The sequence below is a fragment of the Anthonomus grandis genome, chromosome 18, assembly GCF_022605725.1.
Source record: "Anthonomus grandis grandis chromosome 18, icAntGran1.3, whole genome shotgun sequence".
In the NCBI taxonomy this organism is placed as follows: Eukaryota; Metazoa; Arthropoda; class Insecta; order Coleoptera; family Curculionidae; genus Anthonomus; species Anthonomus grandis.
Genome location: NC_065563.1, coordinates 11,498,270 through 11,522,357, shown reverse-complemented (window position 1 = coordinate 11,522,357; position 24,088 = coordinate 11,498,270). Strand labels below are relative to the sequence as shown.

The window sequence follows — 24,088 nt, the reverse complement described above, 5'->3', positions numbered from 1 at the left end:
ATCGAAACAGTGATTAAGAGGCGGATGATGTCATTTATAGAAAAATATATCTCATACGATTTATACCAATATGGGTTTCTTAAAAACAGCAGCACTTTAAGTGCTACTATAGATCTCCTTAACTATGTGTCAGCTAATTTAGATCAAGGCAAAATTGTCATAGCAGTTTTTGTCGATTTAAGAAAGGCATTTGACGTAGTTAATCATGACATATTATTAAACAAGCTGGAAGAAATGGGTTTTCGGGGATCTGCACTGTCCTTGATTGGGTCATACTTACTTAATAGAAGACAATATGTACATGTAAATAATAAAGAAAGTAATATCTTAACATTTAACTGTGGTGTCCCTCAGGGGTCAGTGTTGGGACCATTACTGTACTCACTGTATGTTCTGAGTTTTCGGATAGCAGGGTTAGACGCCCAATATTATACATTTGCTGACGATACTGTATTATTGTATTCGGATAATGATTGTGATAGATTGGTTAATAGGGTAAATGATGATCTAACTAAATATAGGCAATGGTTACTACAAAATAATCTTAAAATAAATTTGGACAAAACCAAATATATCCTATTTAAACAGAAAAATAAGACAATAAATCAAGTTAGAATATGTCTAAATGGTGCGACTTTAGAAAATGTAAATAATATAAAATATTTGGGACTTACACTGGATGAGAATCTTAATTGGAACGCTCATATTGACTACTTAAAAAGTAAGATAATTCCCTTTACAGGAGCATTTTATAAATGTAAGCACTTCTTAAGTAACGCAGCTAAATATAAAATATATAATGCTTACTTTCTTTCAAACTTGCGGTACCTAATTCCAGTGTGGGGCACCTGTGTAAGTACAATTTTCAAAGAGTTGAAATTTTGCAGAGTAAAGTACTCAAGATTTTATTTAATCTTGATTATTTTATGCATGCGGGGGACATATTTGAAATATTGAAAATCCACTCAATTAGTCACATACTTAAAATAGAACAAGCAAAATTAATATTTAAAATAATTAATAAGCTACAAAAATCAAATTACACTATTGTTTATTCTAGTGAAATACATGCACATAATCTAAGAAACAACAATATTCGACTAAGTAGTGCTAGAACAAACATTGCCCTTAGAAACCCAATCAACGCAGCGACACAAACCTATAATGATCTGTCTTATGAAATAAAACAAGAAGTTTCTTATTATAAATTTATTAGAATGGTTAAGCAATCCTTACACTATTAACAAAGTTACTAATATGTAATTCTATGGCCACATTGTTACAATAACATATTTCTTTTAAATGTAACTTCGGTACCAATGCTAATATAAGCATTGCTTAGAAGTTTATTCATATATTGGACTTGTGTGTTTATTAAGTTTATGAAATAGGCAATATTATAAATATGTATTAAGAAAAAAAAATGTAAAAAAAATCAATTTTGTAACCAGATAATTGCTTTAATATATGAAGTGTTTTCAAAAAAAAAAAAAAATGCGGAAGAAGCACGAAGAATTTACCAGGACAGATATCCTAACAGAGTAATTCCATGTGCAAAAACATTTAGAAAACTACATGCAAGATTATGTGAAATTGAGAGTTTTAATAAAAATATGGGTGGTGGAAGACCAGAAATTATAACAACGCCTGAACTGGAAGAAGCTATACTTGAGGCGATAGAAGAAGATCCTTCCAATAGTATCAGGAAGATTGCACTGCAGCTTGAAGTCATCCATATCACATACAGCGTGTACAAGCTCTACTGCCTCGTGATTTTCATCCAAGATTAATGTTTTGCAGGTGGTTGATTCATACGATGGCACACAATAATAATTTCCTACCAAATATTTTATTTACGGACGAGGCAAATTTTTCAATATAGAGATGCTATTATGAACTTCCTCAATGATCATTTTTAGGCCGACGAAAATCCCCACGTTATTAGGGAAACTGATTTTCAGCAACAATTTTTGCTGAACGTTTGGATAGGAATTATTGGTGACTACGTAATTGGCCCATTTTTTTTACCGGCAAGATTAACAGGTGAATCCTACACGGATTTCTTGCAACACCATTTACCCACTTTATTAGAGTCAACATGTGGTTTATGCACGACGGGGCTCCAGCTCATTTCAGTGTTCTTGCTCGTCAGCATCTCGACGTCATCTACCCTAATTGCTGGATTGGACGTGCAGGACCTCAAAATTGGCCGGCTCGCAGTCCTGATATGAATCCCCTGGATTACTATTTATGGGGCCATCTGAAGGCTCTTGTTTATAAAACTCCTGTTCTAGATGTGAATGACTTGAGGAATCGGATAATTGTCAATGGCAATATCATAAGGGATACTCCAGGTATTTTTGAGCGTGTCAGACACTCGATGACAAATCGTTTGCAGTCGGGTATTTTATCAGAAGGTGGGCATTTTGCTCATTTACTTTAAGGTCGAAATTGTTTATCGGATTAATTGGTTTTTATTTCATGTTTTCGTCCATGGATAATTTTTAGAATGAGTTAAAGATACTTAATAAATAAAAAGCTGCAAAACAATTAATTATTGGCCTTGTTTTTTTCTCAACAATAAGCATGTGGTGCCCACTGACACGCCACTGGACCTAATAATTTCAATCTAGTTACAGCTAAATAAGCGTCTTATAACTTCAAATAACTACACCAAATTTCAACGAAATCGGTTTAAGAATACTTATAGTATTTTTAAAATACCGTTATTTTTTTGAACCTTCATCGCCCTGTATCTCAGAAACAAAGCAACTCCCGACATACGTTCATAGGAACTTTTTTTCACAAAACGACCTTCAATTCACCCTGTATAGTTTCGTACCGTAGTTAGGAAACACCCTGTATATATTATTATAATATTGACTTTTTGTTTCAAATATTGGCAATGCGGCTCTAGAAGCTATTTTGGACCTTATATAACCATCACGTGCATCAAAGCCACAGACTGCAGTTGATGCTTCAGTTACCAATTTGACGCAACGTTCCACTACTTGTGAATGGCATGGACACATTAAAATGTCAATTTCACTTGGAGATCATTTCCATAAGGCTGCTATTGGAAATCGACGGCTCGGTAATTGTTATCGACTGCCAATCAATTAGGTCAATGTAATCTGTGGCCTTGAAATTTAATAAGGGTACCTTAAACTCACGTACTTTTAGTCCTAATGGCTTGTGTTGTCTACATTTTAGCAGTCTTCTTAAACCTAATTCTCTTACTGCTTTTCTACTATCAGAGAGCATAGCTAAAAACATGTTTTCTGGGTGAGCGAAGTACCCGTTTATTTGAATGACAGGATCAATAATATTTCTAATTTCTTCTGGTAAGAATCTGGATTTTTGAATAATTTCAAAAACATGTTTGCTGCCATGCCTACAGGAAGGTTTAGATTTTATTTCAAACCATGAAACAGCATACACTTTCATAATATATTGCGTTAAAATTTTAAGATTTGTTGATGGATTTTCGGTACCAACATATAATCTCAAAATTCGATTGGCTGTAGTTAACCACCTGAAATGATTCAATTTTCCTGGTCCTCTCTGCGACAAACTCAAAGAAATGTTTCCTCTTGAAATTGCAGTACAGATTTCATAAAGGTATTGCTGGTCGGTACTAAGTTCACTTGGAGTAATTGCAGGCAAAGTAGTTTCGATTTTTTCGAACGGCGCGTATGAAACCACAGCATCAACTAAAAAGAATTACACATTAAATCGCCCTGGTCCCATTGTCTCGAAGCGTAATACGATTAAAAATGAACACTTACGAAGTCGGACAGCGAATTTTATATAGAGACTGTTACGTACCCGCGTAATATAAAAAAGCCAATTTTCAAGGTCATTTGGGCAGCCAAAGGTGACGTCGTAGATGTCTGAAATTTTGCACACCAATTTGTAATAACAAAACGCAACTTTTCCGCATATAGGCATTTATAATAATTTATTATAAATATTAGCATAATATTTCATTGCATTTCAGGCACTTGAGTCACTTTTAGGTCGTCCAGGATTTTCTACCAATTTTCATGCTAATCCAGGCGTTTGAGTTCATTTCTTAGACACTCCAGTATTTTTAGTAATGCTCCTTGTGTCACAGACTTCCAGATTAATTTTGTATCTTATTCCAGGCATTTGTTTCGTATTCCGGACGCTTTCAAGTTTTACAGAATGTATTGCATGTATTTTATATGTGCCAAGCATTTTCAATTAACATGTCTTGACTGTAATGTCACTTTACAGTCTATTCCAGGCATTTAACGATTCTTTCACATATCTTCCAGTGATTTAAAGTAATTTGCCTGTCTTCAAAGCCTCTGGAATAATTTTTCATCTATTCCAGGCATTTAAAGGGATTTTCTATATCCTCCATGTATCTGGATTTGACTTTTTGCATTCGTAGTCTTTGAAGTTAAATTTTATTTAATTCCATACAATTTTTCTCATGTTCCATGCCATTAGAGTCACTTCATTCTAGTCCAGACTCTCTCAGCGTCAGTTTTACATGCCTTCAAGGGATTGAAATAAATTTGATTGTCTTCTGAGCATTTAGGATTCACTTTTCTCATGTTCTGAGGCTTCATAGTAATTTTTCATTCTTTTACACAATGTCTTAAGTATTCCAGGCATTCAGAAATAAGTTTCCTTGCTCTTCCAGTTTTACAGAAGTATTCATAATAATAATAAAGTCATTTTTTATGCAAGGATATGAAAAAGTACAAACCATTACATAAAAAGATAAACATTCACAAGTTGTTCTTCCATGTCACCTGACCATCATCTAAACAAACAAACAAAAATAATAAAACTATAGTGAGAACAGCATCATTTGTTGTAGAAATGTATTTAAACTGATTATGTTTAATAATCAATGAATAATTGGTATTTAGAGAAACGACTGCTCGCATATAGCGCAGTCTTCGAATTTAACGGTCTGGTGGGAAGGAATGCGAAATCTGATTATCTGTCTAAGGTTAAGATTATGTAGGGTACTTGTTGGTACCAGACACTCTATCAAACAGGGTGCAGAGCCATTTCTAAGAATGCAAAGCAAAAACAAGCCAAAATGAGGGCATTTGAACGATTTTATGTGTTGCACAAGCAGGAGTGATGTGGTCAAACTTTTCTCCTCCTTCAAACTCAACTCAGAAGGTAATACTTAAGATTTAAGTAGTAATTATTATCTACCTGAATAAGTGTGCACTTGCATCAAAAGCTTTGTTTTTTAATATCTTTTATAGTATCTAGTTATAAAGGGTTTGCACAATCTACAAGATCTAATTGTTTTTAAAAGAGTAAATTGGTCATAAGTCAATATGGCAATTAATACATAATGGGCATCTGAACGTTCGATTTGTGTAAAAATAATATCGTTTAAATTGCAACAGACAATATGAAAATTAATGGTTTTATCCCCTAGTAAGGTCAACATTTACAATTTCAAAGGTCAGGCCTCGGATTATTCATTATTAATTTAAGTGACATTCGACAATTAGCAAAAAAAAATTGATATTTTATCAGTAATCATTTATTACAGATGTCGTGATAAAAAGATCTGATTGACTCACTATGATGATATTTAGCATCTAAAAATTAGTAAAATTTGTATTTATAGTGGTAAAACAATATTTTCTAATCTTTTAATCAATAGGACTTTAGGATGCGTCAGGATTACTTGCCAAGGCCAAGCCATATCTATGTGAAACCTTCACAAGTCGTAATTAATGCTTTTGTACCTGTATTAAATATTTAATCTACTGTGCCCCAAGCAAATAATACTTATTCTTTATATGAGTGAATGAAGTCAATTTTTTATTCAATTCCAGGCATTTGAAGCCATATTTTACGTCATACAGGCATTGGGAACTAATTTCTCTCATGTTTCAGGCCTTTAGAGTCACTTTTTATTCTAGTCCAATTACTTGAAGTTAATTTCACTTGCCTTCCAGGGATTTAAATTAATTTTATTGTTTTCCAAGCGTTTGGGGTTATTTTCATTCCATTACAGATTTTTAAAGTCACCTCTAAGCCTTTCCAGGGATTTCAACTAATATTTTCATGACTATTCCCAGTAAGACAATTAATACCTACATAATGTGCATCTGAACGTTCCAATTCAATCCAAAACAGACAATATGAAAACTAATGGTTTTATCCATCAGTAAGGTCAACATTTACAATTTCAAAGGTCAGGCCTCGGATTATTTATTATTAGTTCAAGTGACATTCAATAATTAGCAAAAAAAAAAAATAGATATTTTATCATTAATCTTTTATGAAAGATGTCATGATAAAATCATCCGATTGGCTGATTATATTGAACAAACATAAAGATTTAAAAGTGGGTAAAATGTGTATATATAACAGTAAAACAGTTTTTTTTAATCTATTAATCAATAGCACTTTAGAATGCTTTACAATTACTTGCCAAGGCCAAGCCATATCTATGTGAAACCTTGAAAAATTGTAATTAATGCTTTTGTACCTGTATTACATATTATTTAATCCTCTGTGTCCCTTGCATATAATACTTACACACATTTATTTAATATTGGTACCACCACTTTAAAAAAAAGTCATTGTTATAATGGCTTGACACTGTTCACATTTATTTCAAATAGTACAAAGATATACATACATATTACTTGCGGAGGGTAACCTTAAAATTAAAATCACAATAGTAAGCATAATTTAAATTAAAAAAGAAAAGAAAGGACTATGGTACTACAGACATCAAAATTGTACCAGACAGGAATGACATTGCCTAAAGTTTACACTGACACTTTTGTCTACTTGTCTCCCTCGCCCTTACGAAATAACTGCTGCACATCCTTGTACACCTCCTCGGGGTCCCTGGTGGCATCTATCTTCCTCACCAAAGCCATCGCATTATAATGCTCTATAATCGGCTTGGTCTCCATCAAGTAAGTATTAAACCGCTTCTTTAAACTCTCCATATTGTCATCGGTCCGGCCACTGGTGGCCCCCCTCTTCAATATCCTCTCGGTACAAACCTCCAGGGGGCAATCGAAGAACAACACAAACAACAAATTCACTTTATCCGACATAACCTTATTCCAACCGTCCAAGTTGTTCTGGTTCCGAGGGAACCCATCTACTAAGAAGTTTTCCTTGCCCGACTCAGCCATGGCCCTCTCGATCAGGCTACAAGTTATTTCCACCGGAACGATTTTACCTTCTTTTATGTAAGTTTCGATGAGTTCGCCGTATTGGGATCCGGGTTTGTTACGTTCCTCGCGTAAAAGATCCCCGGCGGAGAGATGCACGTAACCGAAATTCTCGACGATTTTTTGGCACTGGGTGCCTTTGCCCGCTCCGGGGCCCCCCAACACGAACACCACGTTCGGGGTCATTTTGAACGCGCGCTTTAGCGCCGAGGTGAGAACCGAAATGCCAGTGAACATCGAGTCGCTGTGTTCGGGTCGATTTTTATCATAACACACACACGCAAGCATAACGTGACATAACCTTACATTTTTATTGGATTTTGTTTGGTCGGTTGGGTTGGGGCGTTTGAGGGCGGCGGCGGCGGCTTGTGGGGTTAGTTTTTCATGTTTTCGGGACTTATACGGGAAATTTGTATTTTTTTTTTTTTTTGAGCTAATTATTGTTAGCGAATTATAAGGAATTTGGACTGTAAACAAATAGGTTAATTTGACGTTTGGGTAAATGGGAATTGAGTAGGGGTTTTGATAAATTTAGAGTAATTTTTTTGAGTTTTTGATGCTTACACCGTGTTTTATTACTTTTGAATACATAAAAACTTTTTTATCGCATATTTTTAATGCACTTTTGAATCGCCCTCGCCTAAAATTTAGAGCAAATGGGAAAATTACTAGGAGACGCTTATTGCAAGAGTGAACACAGTGTTGCCGTCCTCACCGTTTCGTCTGACAAGCTAATGATTATTTTAGTTATCTATTTATTTTATTTTTTTTTAAATAAATACAAGCTGACGTAAAAGTCCATAAATTACTTCCTGAGTGAAATTTTTTCTTAAAGGACTCTAAAGGAATTTTTTCTACTTCTACTTGAATTCCGGTACGAACGGCAACACTGTGTTAGTTTAGCGCTTTCCGTGCTGGGAAAGTGACAGCACTGTCTTGGAATGACAAACCTGACGTTTAGTGAACAGGACCGTGCTTAAAATTATTAAATAAACAGGAGCGTATTAAAAAAAAATATTTTGCAGATATATTTATTTAAAAAAAAAAAAACAAGATTTATTATTTATTTACAAAGGCTCATAGAGAACTTATTGAGCTAGATTTTTACATAAAAATTGCACAAAACACTTGTATTCACATAGCGCCATATTGCCAAAAGATGACAAATGACAGATCAAATTTGACGTTGACGTTTCTTCACCTAGTTAAAAATCATCAATTAGTCCGAGTTATACTGAAAATAGGTCCTTCAAACGCCTGGAATTGAAAAATCCTTTTTTTTATATTTTTGCTTAAATCACAATATAAGCGACAACGCTGTATTCATAAACGACTTTCGTGCGGGATATATGACACATGTCAAGTGACAATTGATGTTAATGTCAAACTTGGCATTGACGTTTCGTTGACAGGACCGTGCTTAAAATGATTAAATAAACAGGAGCGTATTAAAAAAAAATTATTTTATAAATATATTTATTTAAAAAAAAACAAGATTTATTATTTATTTACAAAAGGTCATAGAGAACCTATTGAGCTACATTTTTACATAAATATTCATAAAAATTGCACAAAACACTCGTATTCACATAGCGCCATATTGCCAAAAGATGACAAATGACAGATCAAATTTTGACGTTGACGTTTCTTCACCTAGTTAAAAATCATCAATTAGTCCGAGTTATACTGAAAATAGATCCTTCAAACGCTTGGAATTGAAAAATTCTTTTTTTAATATTTTTGCTTAAATCACAATATAAGCGACAACGCTGTATTCATAAACGACTTTCGTGCCAGAAATATGACACATGACAAGTGATAACTGAGGTTAATGTCAAACTTGGCATTGACGTTTCGTGGACAGGACCGTGCTTTAAAAATCCTCAATTAGACCGAGTTGTACTGGAAATATTGTAAATATCTTTATTGTTATCTTAAAATCTATATTTTGTCCTCCAAATGCCTGGAATTGAAAAATCATTAATTAAACCACAATAAATACAACAACTGTGCATTCATAAACACCATCCGTGCCGGAAATATGACACATGACAAGTGACAACTGATGTCAAACTTGGCATTGACGTTTCGTGGACAGGACCGTCCTCTAAAAATCCTCAATTAGACCGAGTTGTACTGGAAATATTGTAAATATCTTTATTATTATCTTAAAATCTATATTTTGTCCTCCAAATGCCTGGAATTGAAAAATCATTAATTAAACCACAACAACTGCGTATTCATAAACACCATCCGTGCCGAAATTGTGACACATGACAAGTGACAACTGATGTCAAACTTGGCATTGACGTTTCGTGGACAGGACCGTGCTTTAAAAATCCTCAATTAGTCCGAGTTGTACTGGAAATATTGTAAATATCTTTATTATTATCTTAAAATCTATATTTTGCCCTCCAAATGCCTGGAATTGAAAAATCATTAATTAAACCACAATAAATACAACAATTGCGTATTCATAAACACCATCCGTGCCGGAAATATGACACATGACAACTGATGCTAATGTCAAACTTGGCATTGACGTTTCGTGGACAGGACCGTGCTTTAAAAATCCTCAATTAGACCGAGTTGTACTGAAAATATTGCACATATCTTTATTGTTATCTTAAAATCTATATTTTGTCCTCCAAATGCCTGGAATTGAAAAATCATTAATTAAACCACAATAAATACAACAACTGCGCATTCATAAACACCATCCGTGCCGGAATTGTGACACATGACAAGTGACAACTGATGTCAAACTTGGCATTGACATTTCGTGGACAGGACCGTGCTCAAAATGATTAAATGGACAGAATTTTTATTTTGCCCATGGAGAATCTATCGACTCACATTTTTCCACTTAAGCGTTTGAAAAAAACTTTCTTTTTTAATTGTTACTTACATTTTTGTAAAAATTGCAACATTGCGTTCATTTAACGCTATTGTGCCAGGAATGTGACAAATGACAGCTGACATTAGCAAATTTGACGTTCAGCATTGGACAGACGTCACAGGACAGGGCCGTAAACTGCATTTTTCTAAACATGTTTTTTTTTAAATAAATCCAGGGGTGACGACTCACATGGAACTATCGAAAACCTCCTTTTTATCCAACTTGGCGCAGCTCATTCCCATGCCCGACTGTAACCAATCCCCTAGGAACATGTATCAGTGCCAAATGGGTAAACAAACTATGGGCACCCCATGCCATAATTGGGACTTACAGTCGGAAACGAAACTTTACAGGTAAAACAAACTAAAATAATTATTAATAATGTCAATAATATTTGATGGGGTTTTAAAGGTTACAAACCCCCAGTACCCCTCTGTTCAGACCGGTGCATCACGACGAAATCGACTTGGACGATTTCGCTATGGGTACCAATGCTATCGTCGCAGTTATCAGCTATACGGTAAGCAAGATGTTATATACGTGCTATTTTATTTAGAAAGAAAAACGTATTTTAGGGTTATGACATGGAAGATGCCATGATAATCAATAAAGCGTCCGAGGAAAGAGGTTTGGCCCACGGTTCGATATACAAATCGGAGTTTATAGAGCTGGAGCATGAGGAGAGTTATTTTGCAAGAAACCCTGATAAACCCGAGCTGGCCTCAAGCCTTGGTAAGCCATTTCAATACAATACATCTATTTTTTTGCTAATACAGCTTGTAGGCCGACACATGGTGGCAAATAAACTATTTTCATATTGCTGTTATACTAATTACACATTTTATCATAGACGCCGACGGTTTGCCTTTTATTGGCCGAAGAATGGAGGAAGGGAAGCCGCTCTATTGCTACTTTGACGGCGACAAATCGACATATCAAGTGCGCACTTTTAAAGGAAAAGAAGACTGTTACCTGCACAGCGTGAAGATGTGCGGCGATTTTAACGCGAAGGCCAAAAAGACCGTTTGTTTCACTTATAGGGTGCCCGTAAGTCGCGTTTATTTATTTTTTTTAACCTCGACATTCCTCTCTACCTCAATTGCCGTAGAGAAACCCCAGTGTAGGCGACAAGTTCGCCAGTAGGGCGGGCCAGAAGGGCATTTGCTCCCAAAAGTGGCCCTGCGAGGATTTGCCCTTCACGGAAACCGGTTTGGTGCCCGATATTGTGTTTAACCCCCACGGATTTCCTTCGCGTATGACGATCGCGATGATGATCGAACTAATGGCCGGGAAATCGGCCGCTTTACACGGTTTAGTGCACGACGCCACTCCTTTTAAGTTTACGGAGGACGATACGGCGATTGATTACTTTGGAAGACTTTTGGAGTCCGGTAAGAAGCTAAAAAAACTCTAGAGTTAATTGCGATAAGAAACTTATTAAAATATTACTTATAAATACAGGATGGTTCAGTTTAAACGTCATTAATTTTGATACGTGGTAGGCAATTTAAAAAGAAATAGACTTTCATTATAAAATTTTTCTCAGAAATGTTTAATAACATAGATACAGGGTGTTAAAGTTAGGAATAATTGTTTGTTTATTTATCATAACTTTTAAACTACTAGCTCAATTTTAATTAAATTTCTCATGCAGGTTATTGTAATGAATTGTCAATTACTGATGAAGCCAATTTTTAAAAAAAATTGCCAGTATATATGTATATTGCCATACGGAGGGACTTGATCCTTTGTTGCCTCAAATCTGTGAGATGATAAAATATTTTTTTATAAAAAGCCAACTGTTAGATTCTCCATTTAATTTGGAAAAAAAAAGTTACTCTTGCTAAATTATGATTTAAGGCACCGTTTTTAAAATATCTTAATTTAATTGTTCGGAAATACCTGCTTAAATGTTGCAAAAATTTATAAAAAAAAAGGAAATTGGGCTTAAATTTGTAAAAAAGTTGAATGTAAAAGATGATCAAAAGTTACCTTAAGTCATTATTTCATTTGACAGGTTTAATTTAATATTTAAGCTTAATTTTCTTTTTTTTCAATAGTCCTACACTTGTGTGTCTAGGCTTGTGAGCGGGACATCCGTCTTGTTAAAACCAAATTTCCTCAAAATTAACATCCAAGTTTCATACAGCGGGTATAATATTTTGTTGCAATAAAAGTAAATATCTCTCAGAGTTTAAGGTACCATCCATAACAAAATGCCTACAATGTGATTGGCTAAAATACCAGCCCACACATTTAACTTTTGCGGGTATTGAGTTCGGAATGGTACATTCAAATGTAGATTTTTCCGAGACCAATATCTCACGACTGAAGAATTATGTCGATCTAGAAGAGAAAAAGATGACTCGTCTGTAAATAAAATATTACTTATGAAGTCGTCATTTTGATCAATTTTTTCTCTTAAGGTTTCACAAAACTCCAAGCGTTTTATTTGATCTTCTGGAAAAATTTGAGTGTTTTTAATTTTATAGGCTTTGTACTTATTTCTTTTCAAAATATCACGCAATGTACGACTTGGAATATCAAGTTCTTTAGAAATTTGGGAGCCAGAACAAGGTTCACTTACTTCCACAAAAGCACACACCTTGACCTCCTTTTCAATCCTAGCGTCAGGTGTTCGACGAGGTTCCTGATCGCCACTAGAACATTTTGCACATCGATTTACAAATCCCGAATGCTCAAACTGCCGACTAAAACGGCCGACAACTTCTTCTGCACTATCCGCATGACAATACCATTTAATGATATTAATATTTTGATAAACAGTGGAAGCCATTTTTATTTTATTACTGTATCCGTCTTCGTACCAAAGGTTAAAAAATTGTAAACATGATCGGCTAACATACATAGGTATTGACGAAAAACAAATAAAAACACAAAGTCACGGTCTCACAACATGTAATCAAACGGGCTACACGTGTTTCGCTCTAGTTAGAGCATCATCAGGCCTTTAGAAAGACCCTGGTACGTGCTGAAAGGAGTATTCAAGTGGGAAGTGTGTGGATGGCTTCTAAAGGCCTGATGATGCTCTAACTAGAGCGAAACACGTGTAGCCCGTTTGATTACATGTTGTGAGACCGTGACTTTGTGTTTTTATTTGTTTTTCGTCAATTTTGTATGTTGGTCTCTTAGAGAAGAATGGATGAGATTTTTGGATACATTACCGGATTGATAAGCGCAACGACGACGCGATAGCCGCCCAGGGTGGAGCCAAGTTTGTTCTCGCTCTACTCCGTCTCCTTCTTACACATTACGCAAAAATCATATTCGAAATTTTTCAACCGCCGAACGTGTATGTTACGGTTAAAACCCGAAATTGTATAAAACTAGTTTTACCCGGGTAGCTTGCGTTTTATCCAATTTAGCTGGAGAAATCAGTGCAATGACTTCTTACTTTATCGAGGCAGTTCTAAATTTATCCAAGGGAAGATGGATAAAACGTTTAAATTCAGATGGGGATAAAAAATACTACATTTTGAATTATATTTGCTTTATTTGCCACATTAAAAATCAAAGAAATTATTGATGAAAAACATGTATCTTAAACTAACTAGGTAACTTAAACTTGAACGTAAAGTTGAAAATATTTAGTTTTACTTGGATTTACTCTTACTTATTTGAGCAGGATAAGCTCGAGTGACATTTAGAGTTACATAGTACTCCTGAAGACTTACAACGACATTTTAGTGTAATACATTATGTTTTACAATGACATCTTTTGTATCCTTGACCACCAGACATAGACTCGCTAGTAGCAATTTGTCGGAATGATTTTGTTTCGGATGACACTTTGTCAATATCAAGGAGTTGATTGTCACATACTGTAAACTGGTTTCTTGAGAACATTTCTTCAATTGTTCCACTTTCATTTCCTGCGAACATGATCATTCGATAAATAAGAATATGAGTTTAACAGCTTACCCAAACGATACATGCCTTCTCCATTTGTTTCTACTGCTACCATTAAAACCCCCATATTACATGGAGGAAATTTAATTGCCGATATTCTTTTCATGTTCTCAGCTTGGATTTCCAAGTTTCTTTTAGCTACCTTTCGGATCGAAAGAATTTGGTTATTTCTGTCACAAAATGTACGGATTCCATCGACTAATGTTGACTTTGTTCACTGAGCAAGCATTAAATACATTGTCCTGACTTGTACTTGAAGCATTTTCATTTTCTCCGATGGTCTCCTCTGGCGAAATTCATTAATGATTTTTTCCAAGTCCTCTTCGGTTTCAAGATCTTTTATAACCGGTTAAAATAAAACATTTTTATGGAACATATCCCCATAATAACTAAACCCTCTCACAAAAAACTGGTTTACCTTTTTTATATTAGTGTAATTTAATTTAAAATTAATAAGAAATAAATATAAAGTACGTTTTACCTCTTGCGGTAGCGAGGAAGATTTAAGTCCAACTTTGATTTCAGATCCAAACATTGCCTTATATGGTGACAGTTTAATTTCGTCATGATATGCCCGATTCTTCATGAGTTGGACGAATTCTAATCCTTCTGACCAATTAGTAGTATTTTGGTCACTCATCTAGGTCATAAGCATATTTTGGATGTCTTGATTCGCTCGCTCAACACTTTTTTGGGATTGGCTATGCCTAGGCTTTCCATGTACTATTTTAAGTCCATCCCACATCAAACATTTTTTATAGTGTCTATAAGGTGTCTAATAGTGTTTTATAAGGAATTTTTTTATAGCGTCTACTCACCGTTATCTGATTGTAAAATCGACGGTGCCCCAAATATACAAAATATCTCCAATAAATTTTTGGCAACTTCCCCGGCTGTTTTTGATTGTAAGGGCCTAATTTGTGCGAATTTTGTTAGGTGGTCTTGGTAGACCATTATAACCTCGATCTGGATTCGACTGCATGTCTATTAAATCCACTTGGCATCGACTATTTATTTCCGAAAACACCATGGGTTTGACGACAATACCTTCTGTTTCTTTTCACATGCCATACAAAGTTTTAGGTATGTCCTGATGATTTCCTGTGTTACGTTTTTATACTTTTTATTTATCTCATTCAACATGCGATGCTTTCCGCCATGACCGATAGCCAAGTGAGTCTCATGTAGAATATCAAAAATTTCATCAATTTTGATGAAATACCTTATATTTGTTTCACCACACAGACATCAAATCTTTATAAGCATATATTGTAATGTCGTTTTAGATTTAGCATTTTTTGCCACTTTTACCGATTCCAAAATATCACTATATTGTGTAGCATTCATACAAGACGTATTCAAGTCTTTACGTGACACCAAGCATTTCATTAAATCGCGCCATAAATCGTGAAAATGACTCTAAATCACTCATTTTTTTTTGCGCTGTCGGAAACGTAACTAAATAATACTTATTGCATCATTTACGTGCAGCATTATCCAAGAGAAGTTCAAGAAAACGAGTATTAACTGGATAAAACTAAAATTCAACGAAATTTCGGATTTTCGAAATTTATTTTAACATATATATAAAAAATCAAAAAGTATGTGGGTATTGACCAAATAGGTTATGATCTTCTTTTCAGCATGGAGCTTATTGCTCCATTTCTGACAAGGGTGTTTAATTTATCTCAACACAAAGGGGAATTTCCACAAATATGGAAAACTTCTATTATTAAGCCCCTATACCAAAGCAAAATAGAATTGAACAACTTTCAGAGCTAAGACTTAAACTCAATATTTAAATGTATAATAAATAAACACATACTTACTCATAGGTTCTAATACATTCAAAAAAAACAATTTCTTCAATCTAATTTCACTACTTTGCATATAAATAACAGTGTCCTTTCTTGTTCAGCATCAGCAAAAAATCTTGGTGTCATTTTTGATAAGGTACGTGTTAATAAAACATTATCGTGCATGTACGCTTTACTTAAAAGTTTGTATCAATTTTATTTGCCCAAAAATATCAAATTAATGTTTGTTTGGTCACATCTAGATTATTGCCATGTTGTTTTTTACAATTACCTCACTCAATGTAGAATAAAATTCAGTTGGCTCAAAACGCCTCTATGAGATTCGTTTTCAACATACAAAAATTTGATCATATAACACCCACATATGTTGAGAGTAAAATACTAAAATATGAACAGAGAGCAGCTTTACATTTTGGTCAGTTTGTTTATAGAATGTACAAGTCGAAGTACCCTAAATATCTTTCAGATTATTTCACAGCAAGACAAGATTTACATAGTCACCGCCTAAGAAACATTATAAGATTGCCTATCAGGGTGTATTTTTGTTAAACTCTGACGTATACAAATTAATTAATAAGATCATGCTCACTTTTCACTTTCAAGAAGAAATACAAGGCTTTTCTATTAGATTCACGTAATGATAACTAATTTTAAGAAACGAGTTTAGCATAAAGTCGTATTGTATTGAAACTGCCCACTAGTACTGTGTTTTTCAGGTAGCATGGAAGTAAATTAATAATATAATATTTTGTTGTTGCGTAATAAAGGTTTATTTATTTATCCATTTTAAGGTGGTTACAACTATTATGGTACTGAGACGCTTTATTCCGGAATAGACGGTAGGGAGATGACCGCTCGGATATTCTTTGGGGTGGTACACTACCAGAGGTTACGTCATATGGTGTCAGATAAATGGCAGGTATGTCGCGTGCATAATCTATGGTAACTATCAGAATTATTAATCAAGCAAGATGTTTAAGTCCATCCTGAGGTAAGCCTCTTTACTTACGTGAAAGAATTATAAAAGAATCTTAAGTGGTTATAAATGTAAGTTTAGAAGTCCCATGTTCGGTGTGTGGTGGACAAAATTGCCTCTAACTCAAGGAGTTTATAATAAACTTGAGAAATTGATTTAATAATATACTTGAACAAAAGTATATTATCACGAGAGATCACATTGAGAAAAGTGTATTTTTAAGAAAATTAGAGAAAAAATACGCCTCAGCTAAAACTGCCCTAACTACCAAAGTTCTTAACTCAGAATGACGTTTTTGCCCTCAAATCCATCTTCAAGAATCCCAGTATATTAGTGTACAAAAATTATAAAAATATCTTAAGTCGTTCTAAAGTTAGGCGCAAAAATGTCTAATAATTAATAAAAATCTTGAGGTTGCAACATACTCCAAGTTTGGTGGGTCTTGGAGCTTGTTGGACATAATTGTCCCTAACTCAGTGAGTTTTTGAGGTACAAAAATCGTTTTGGTATGAAATTATTGGGAAATAAATTCCCCTTCTTTGCTCGCAAGTCTTTTAAGAATATTTCAATTATTCATGGTACTATAGTCGAGAAAAGTAAAAATTTTCTAAGAAAATTATAGAAAAAAATGCCTCAACAGGAACTGTCCTACCTATCAAAGTTCTTCATCCAAAATGACGTTTTAGCCCTCAAATCCATCTTCAAGGATCCCACTATGTTAGTGTACAAAAATTATAAAAATATCTTAAGTCGTTCTAAAGTTAGGCGCAAAAATGTCTAGTAATTAATAAAAATCTTGAGGTTGCAACATACATTGAAAGCTCCAAGTTTGGTGGGTCTTGGAGCTTGTTGGACATAATTGTCCCTAACTCCGTGAGTTTTTGAGGTACAAAAATCGTTTTGGTATTAAATTATTGGGAAATAAATTCTCTCTCTTTGCACACAAGCCTTTTAAGAATATTTCAATTATTCATGGTACTATAGTCGAGAAAAGTAAATTTTTTTTAAGAAAATTATAGAAAAAAATGCCTCAACCAAAACTGTCCTAACTACCAAAGTTCTTAACTCAGAATGACGTTTTTGCCCTCAAATCCATCTTCAAGGATCCCACTATATTGTTGTACAAACATTATGAACATATCTTCAGTTATTCCAAAGTTCTGCCCAAAAATGTCCAGTAATGCATAAAATTCTTTAAATCTTTTAATCTGCTTTTGTCCTAAAGTTCTAAACTTATATTCAGGTAAGATCAACGGGTCCTATGGACGTAGTAACCAGGCAACCGATAAAAGGAAGAAAAAAAGGGGGCGGGGTCCGTTTCGGTGAGATGGAGCGAGACGCCCTGATTAGTCACGGAACTTCCTTTTTGCTGCAAGACCGTTTACTGAACTGCTCAGATAAAACCAACGTAATTAATTAATTAATTAAAAGCACCTTTTTGGGTTAAAAATGGTTAATTTATTGGACTTTTAGGTTCATATATGCACGAAATGTGGCTCGCTTTTAGGCCCCATCACGTTGGTGACAAGGAAGCACGATAAACCCCACTTGAACGATACGAGGGACACGTGTAAACTGTGCGGCAGAAGTCAGGGCATAGCCGAGATTCAGATTCCGTATATTTTTAAGTTTTTCGTCACCCAGTTGGCGTCTTGTAATATAAACGTTAAAATAGGCTGTGAAAATGTGTGATGAGACCTTTTTACACCACAATGATGTGAACTTTATATACGAAATAAACGAGGCATGGCGAACGTTTCTTCTGAATGTTTTTTTTTTAACCTTAAAATCAAAAAAGAAAAGATGCAAGTTAAAAAAAATAATGTCACAACGACTAGTAGATCCAAAAAATGTGGAACGCTTCACGATTTTGCGTGTCATCCTTGCGCAGGGGCCATGCTAATCTTCTCTGTATCGTTCCAATTTTAGTATATGTACCGCCGAAGCGAGTACAACGACTGGTTTGAAGCCCTGATATTTTACGTACTAACTGGTCGGAGACTAACAGTGAAATATTAGCCTGCTGCCCTCTATTATTAATTTATGTAACTAAACAAGTAGCGCCATCTATAGCAATTTCTCAAAACTAACGCTCCAACACGAAAAAATATTACAGAAATCTTTTTTTGTGTTGTTTCTGGGGCGCCATCTATAAGTCATGCATGGAACTAACGCGCTGCCGCTCAATATATATTACAGAAAACTTTATTTAGGACAAATGGGATTTTTTGGGCGCCACCTATAAGATGTAATCAGAACTAACTCGACTATACTTCGGAATATTACAGAAAACTTTTTTATGATTGTTTTGTGGCACCATCTATAAGTCATGCTTGAAACTAACACCCCATTAACTCTTTGGGAATTTACCGGTGAGATGTAAGTGGCTTAGTATTAATGGCGCCCTCTAGGAGAATAGAAACATATCAAAATACAGTAAGCTAACATCTGATTTGTTTTAAAAATGTGTGATTAACTAACTTATGGTAACGTTTTCATTATAAAATAAACAGAAACTTTTACCTAAAAAATAAGTGAATCAATAAGGATCTTTTTTATTCTTCAACTTATTAGGGAAATTGGGAAACATTGCAACACCCACTCCTAGATAACGTCACTTGTCAAATTTGACGTTTCATCCCAGCCAACTTCACGTCACTTCGGTCTCTTGTTGCCATCCCGAGAAAAATAACTACTCTATTTTAAATATTGGCAAAAAATCCTAACTGAAAGTGAAAAACGTTAAAGTGCCTCGAAACACCATTTTCTTCACGTTCTTGGTCAACAGTTTCACCCAAAAAAAATTTAAGAAACCGCCAGGATGGCCGATTTTATCGAATCAGAAGCGGAGGAGAGTAGTGAGGTAAGAATGCCCCAGTGCATTTTTATTAAAACACTTTATTGCATGCGAAAAACACTTTAAATTTCACAGTACTTACAATCAACATACATTTTAGTGTTCTTAATGACCAACCATTTAATTAACTAAATCTGGTGTTTTTATAAAACACACATGTTATTGCTCCTCTGAAATCCACTTTTTGATTATTATTAAAGTGATTTAGGATAAAATCCTCCTATATAAAGAATTATTGGCCCTACACTAAGCCACAATAACTTCCACTTTTTTAGGAGGAAGAGTTGGAGCCCCATGAACGGAAAAAGCTAAAAAAAGTCAAAGCCATGGACGACAGTTCAGAGGAGGAGGAAGATGGTAAAAAAAATAATTGATTAGCAAAAACCTCAAATAAATAAGTGACATTTTTACAATTTAGACGAAGACAGACTGAGGGAAGAACTTAAGGACTTGATAGATGACAATCCAATAGAAGACGAAAGTGACGGTGACTCAGATGCATCGGGCAGAGAAAAAAGAAAAAAATCTGACGATGAAGATCTCGATGACCGGCTCGAGGATGAAGACTATGATTTGCTCGAAGAGAATTTGGGCGTTAAAGTGGAAAGAAGGGTAAGATTGAAACATTTTCTATGGCTCTAGAATTACTCTACAGTGCAAAGGCATATTAGTTATATGGGTTCTACTGATTATTATTACTGGAAAATGACTTTTCCTTGTTGGTATGAATAAATTATTTTGAAACCATAAAATAGTAAGAATACAATAAACTAGATTTAACATATAATATAAATAAACAAATTACAATATTAAAATTCAAACTTAAATTTACATATACATTGATAAAGCATTAAAACATATTAACAAAGGACATAGTACATTTAAAATCTCTCTGCTAAAAAGTCTCCTATTTCATAATAGTCTTTTGCAACAAGGTACACTCTTTCAAAGGAGCTTTCTATTATGAATCTCTTTGATATCTGCAGGAAGGCGATTATAAAGAAAAAAAACTCAAATTTAAAGAAAAGTCTGAAATTCAAAGAAAAAAATTTTTTTAATTTCTTGAATATGAATTAATTTTTTTCCACCCATTCCTATATCATCATTTAATTTTTTTAATAGTTTGGATCATCTGCAAACAGTGTTTTTCTCCTTTAATTGGTCAAATTATACCTAAAAAACATCACTTTATTCCCATACGAATTTCCCATTGAATTATATCAAGTAGTTCCAGTCCAGGCAGTAATTCTTAAAGTAATGACCAAAAGTGCTTCAATTTTATATGCCTCCAACCAGTTTGCCAGGTATCGGTTTTTTTAAGCTTCATTATCCTCTTATAATGTAGATTCTTCTATGTCTGGGATTGCCTAAAACATACTTACCGTCGTTTTTTTTTTTTTTTTTTTTTTAGATAGGTTAAAAAAATCTGCAAACAGACACCCCGGGCCGGCCCGGGATAGTGTGGGGTTAAGGCCTTTTCCAGCCCTGACCCACTAAAAACCATTCCTTTAAGTCAAAAATTCAGGGTAAAAGCACACTGATACATGCTTTGTCAATTTTTCAAGGGAATAGCACACTGGTTACATGCTTTGTCAATTTTATTCAAGGAAGCACACTGATACATGCTTTGTCAATTTTTTAAGGGAAAAATAGCACACTGGTTACATGCTTTGTCAATTTTATTCAAGGAAGCACACTGATACATGCTTTGTCAATTTTTTAAGGGAAAAATAGCACACTGGTTACATGCTTTGTCAATTTTATTCAAGGAAGCACACTGATATATGCTTTGTCAATTTTTCAAGGGAAAAATAGCACACTGGTTACATGTTTTGTCAATACTATTAGTTAAGTCGAGTCAAGTGACGTCAAGCTATAATTATTTTCAATAAGATAAATAAACTGGAAAATTACTTCTTAAAATCTAAAAAGAACGCTTTAAAGTTACACAAATTAATACTTGATACTCATTATAAATGTCTTTGCTGCTTACCTACGATTGGATATTAATTTATTTAGATCCCATTTAGTTGTAGTTATATAAACCTTTACTTTAATTATTATCTTATGAAGACAAAGGCAATTTTAATAAAGTGGAAATTTAACGAATAAATTTCCTACAGAAAATTCTTATTCCCTTTTTTATAAAATTAGTTTGAAGTGCAAATTTAGCGAATAAATTTTTCAATAAATATTTTGGTTGTTGTTTTTAAAACCCTGTATAAATTAATAAATTCACAAGACACTTTTGAGCAAAAATATTAAAATGTTTTAAAGGAAATGTTTCACTGTTGTAAAAGGTGGAAATTTAACGAATAAATTTCCCTGAGTTTTTGGAAATTTTTGAAAAAATATTAAAATTCGTATTTGTATTATAACCCCTTAGTGATTTCATGTAAATGTGAATTTAGCAATTAAATTCTTTTAATTTATTCTAGTTTTTAATGCAACCTATGGCAAATCCAATATCCAATCGTAAATAAAGATGAATTTGAAATGCATTAATATAAATAAAATAGTAATTCAAATTTAAAATTATTATAAAAATGTCATTGTTACTAGAATTGTTTTGTTCTTTAAATGTGAATTTAGCGAAAAAATCCACGATAAATTTGAAATTACAATATTAGTTAATCAGATTTGACAAATTGCCTCAAGAATTGCTACTACTAAAATATGAATTTCTATAAATCAAAATAAATTGCATGCAATTGTAAAAAAAAATTAGTACTACTTACCTTTCACTCCAACTTCACAGGAACCACACACACGAAATAAAACAATGACACTGTACCACCGTAAAGCCAAACATTTTCTTCCAACCTACTTCTACCGATGCCGGGACAAGACTGACTGAAGTACCTTCGAAAGTTCAGCGAATCCCTTCCCCCACCCCCGAAACACCCCACGCTGTCAGTAGACAGTGGGATGCGCGCGTTTTTACTTTCACTTTTAATAATAAAACAGCATTTAATTCTAGTCAAAAAAGGTATACTTCTTTGATCTCCAAAAAGTAGACCGTTTTCGAAATAAATGCATTTTTTTATTAGGTTGTATATGAACACTTAATCTAAAATTTAATTAACAACGATAAAATTAAAAAAGGCTGTTGATTATAATAATTGTTCAAAATGTTCACCATCCACTAGGACACATTGTCTAATTCTTTTATTTAAATTTTGCCTGACTCCAAACAATGATTCTTCTTGGGCCCTGATGGTATTGACTCCTTCCACAATCTTTTGTCACAATTCCTGACGGTTATTTAATTTATGTTTATACACAAGTGATTTCAAGTAGCCCCAGAAATACAAATCTAAGGGATTAAGATCGGGACTACGCGCAGGCCACGGATATTCACTACCTCTACCAATCCATTTATGAGGATAAATTTCGTCCAAGTAATTTCTGACTTGCAGTGAATAATGTGCCGGTGCACCATCATCGTGCATATACCAACTGTCACGTCTTAAATTTAGGGGCACATCTTCTAGAAGAATGGATAGATCATTCCTCAAGAAATTTAGATAACGTTCTCCATTAAGCTTAGCTGGCAATTCAAACGGTCCCACAATACAATCCTCAAAGATAGCACACCAAATATTTATTATTATTTATATATATTAAAAATATCTCTCCTTGTGAACGTGGCTTCATCCGTAAATAAAATTTTATTATAAAAAAATGGATCATTCAATTGGCGTTCTCTTAAAAATTGACTGAGTTGGAGTCTTGCAGGAAAGTCCTTAAATGGGATTTACAATTTAAAGCAGTTGACCAATAAAATTAGAGGTTTAGGTTCAACTTTTGAATATTTAAAACAATACCTAAGTGTCAAGAACCTTACCATAATATACTTACTATTCGTTGGTTCAATCTCATTTGACTTAAGGATTGATCGGGTGGGGTGGTGTCCGGTATTGCCACTTACAGCAATTAATAACCATCCTTCAAAAATGTATACTAAAAATTATATTTGGAAAAAATCGACTATTTCCAACCAATTTACTTTATAAGGAAACAAAAATAATGGACATGAGGAGACTTTACTACCCCACAACAAATAGGCTTAATCAAAATGGACAGCGTCATTTCAAATATTTAGCACCGAAATTAAATGTCTACAGCAACGTTTATGTTCATATGCGGCTATTTTTCATCGTTTAGTGAATACCTTGTAGCTTGTTCTTATTTATTTTTTGTAATAACAGAGCGATAACTTTACTAATAGTATATACTAATAAATTGAATTGTCTTTCACAGAAATTCAAGCGATTGAAAAGGATCCAAGAGGAAGAGAGCGAGGGAGAAGACGAACACGATGCCGAGCAAGAGAGGGAACAGATCGCCAATGATCTTTTTTCAGAAGACGTAAGTACCTCTTTTTTTTGTTTTACCTTTCAA

The 24,088-nt window shown here is 34.0% G+C and overlaps 3 protein-coding genes and 1 non-coding gene across 5 annotated transcripts in view; 2 read left to right on the top strand and 2 right to left on the bottom strand.

The window, feature by feature from the left end:
* Positions 1-18,586, top strand: part of LOC126746755 (DNA-directed RNA polymerase I subunit RPA2) — a 34,350-nt gene extending 15,764 nt beyond the window's left edge. The window contains exons 9-16 of the mRNA XM_050455088.1: positions 10,280-10,457; positions 10,516-10,624; positions 10,680-10,836; positions 10,955-11,151; positions 11,213-11,495; positions 16,643-16,770; positions 18,071-18,235; positions 18,301-18,586. Of these exons, the coding sequence (XP_050311045.1) occupies positions 10,280-10,457; positions 10,516-10,624; positions 10,680-10,836; positions 10,955-11,151; positions 11,213-11,495; positions 16,643-16,770; positions 18,071-18,235; positions 18,301-18,519 (1,436 nt within the window). The 3' untranslated portion in view covers positions 18,520-18,586. The remainder of the gene's footprint in view (positions 1-10,279; positions 10,458-10,515; positions 10,625-10,679; positions 10,837-10,954; positions 11,152-11,212; positions 11,496-16,642; positions 16,771-18,070; positions 18,236-18,300) is intronic.
* Positions 6,597-7,833, bottom strand: LOC126746756 (UMP-CMP kinase). Its single transcript, XM_050455090.1, has one exon. It carries the CDS (start codon positions 7,491-7,493, stop codon positions 6,807-6,809), a length of 687 nt encoding a protein of 228 aa, XP_050311047.1. The 5' UTR covers positions 7,494-7,833; the 3' UTR covers positions 6,597-6,806.
* Positions 18,587-18,673: 87 nt separating the features above from the next.
* Positions 18,674-18,780, bottom strand: LOC126747103 (U6 spliceosomal RNA). The gene has a single exon (XR_007664084.1). It is a non-coding gene; the product is annotated as a U6 spliceosomal RNA (small nuclear RNA).
* Positions 18,781-19,471: 691 nt separating this feature from the next.
* LOC126746750 (transcription elongation factor SPT6) overlaps positions 19,472-24,088 on the top strand; it is a 42,289-nt gene continuing 37,672 nt past the window's right edge. For both annotated transcript variants that reach the window (XR_007663973.1, XM_050455085.1), the window contains exons 1-4: positions 19,472-19,690; positions 19,960-20,041; positions 20,103-20,296; positions 23,948-24,055. Coding sequence is in view for 1 of the 2 variants with exons in the window: in XM_050455085.1 (XP_050311042.1) it covers positions 19,649-19,690; positions 19,960-20,041; positions 20,103-20,296; positions 23,948-24,055 (426 nt within the window). In the remaining variant the exon portion in view is untranslated. The remainder of the gene's footprint in view (positions 19,691-19,959; positions 20,042-20,102; positions 20,297-23,947; positions 24,056-24,088) is intronic.

What these genes read in the sequence shown, in the direction of transcription:
- LOC126746756 (XM_050455090.1), bottom strand. Translation starts at nt 7,493, where the DNA reads ATGCTTGCGTGTGTGTGTTATGATAAAAATCGACCCGAACACAGCGAC.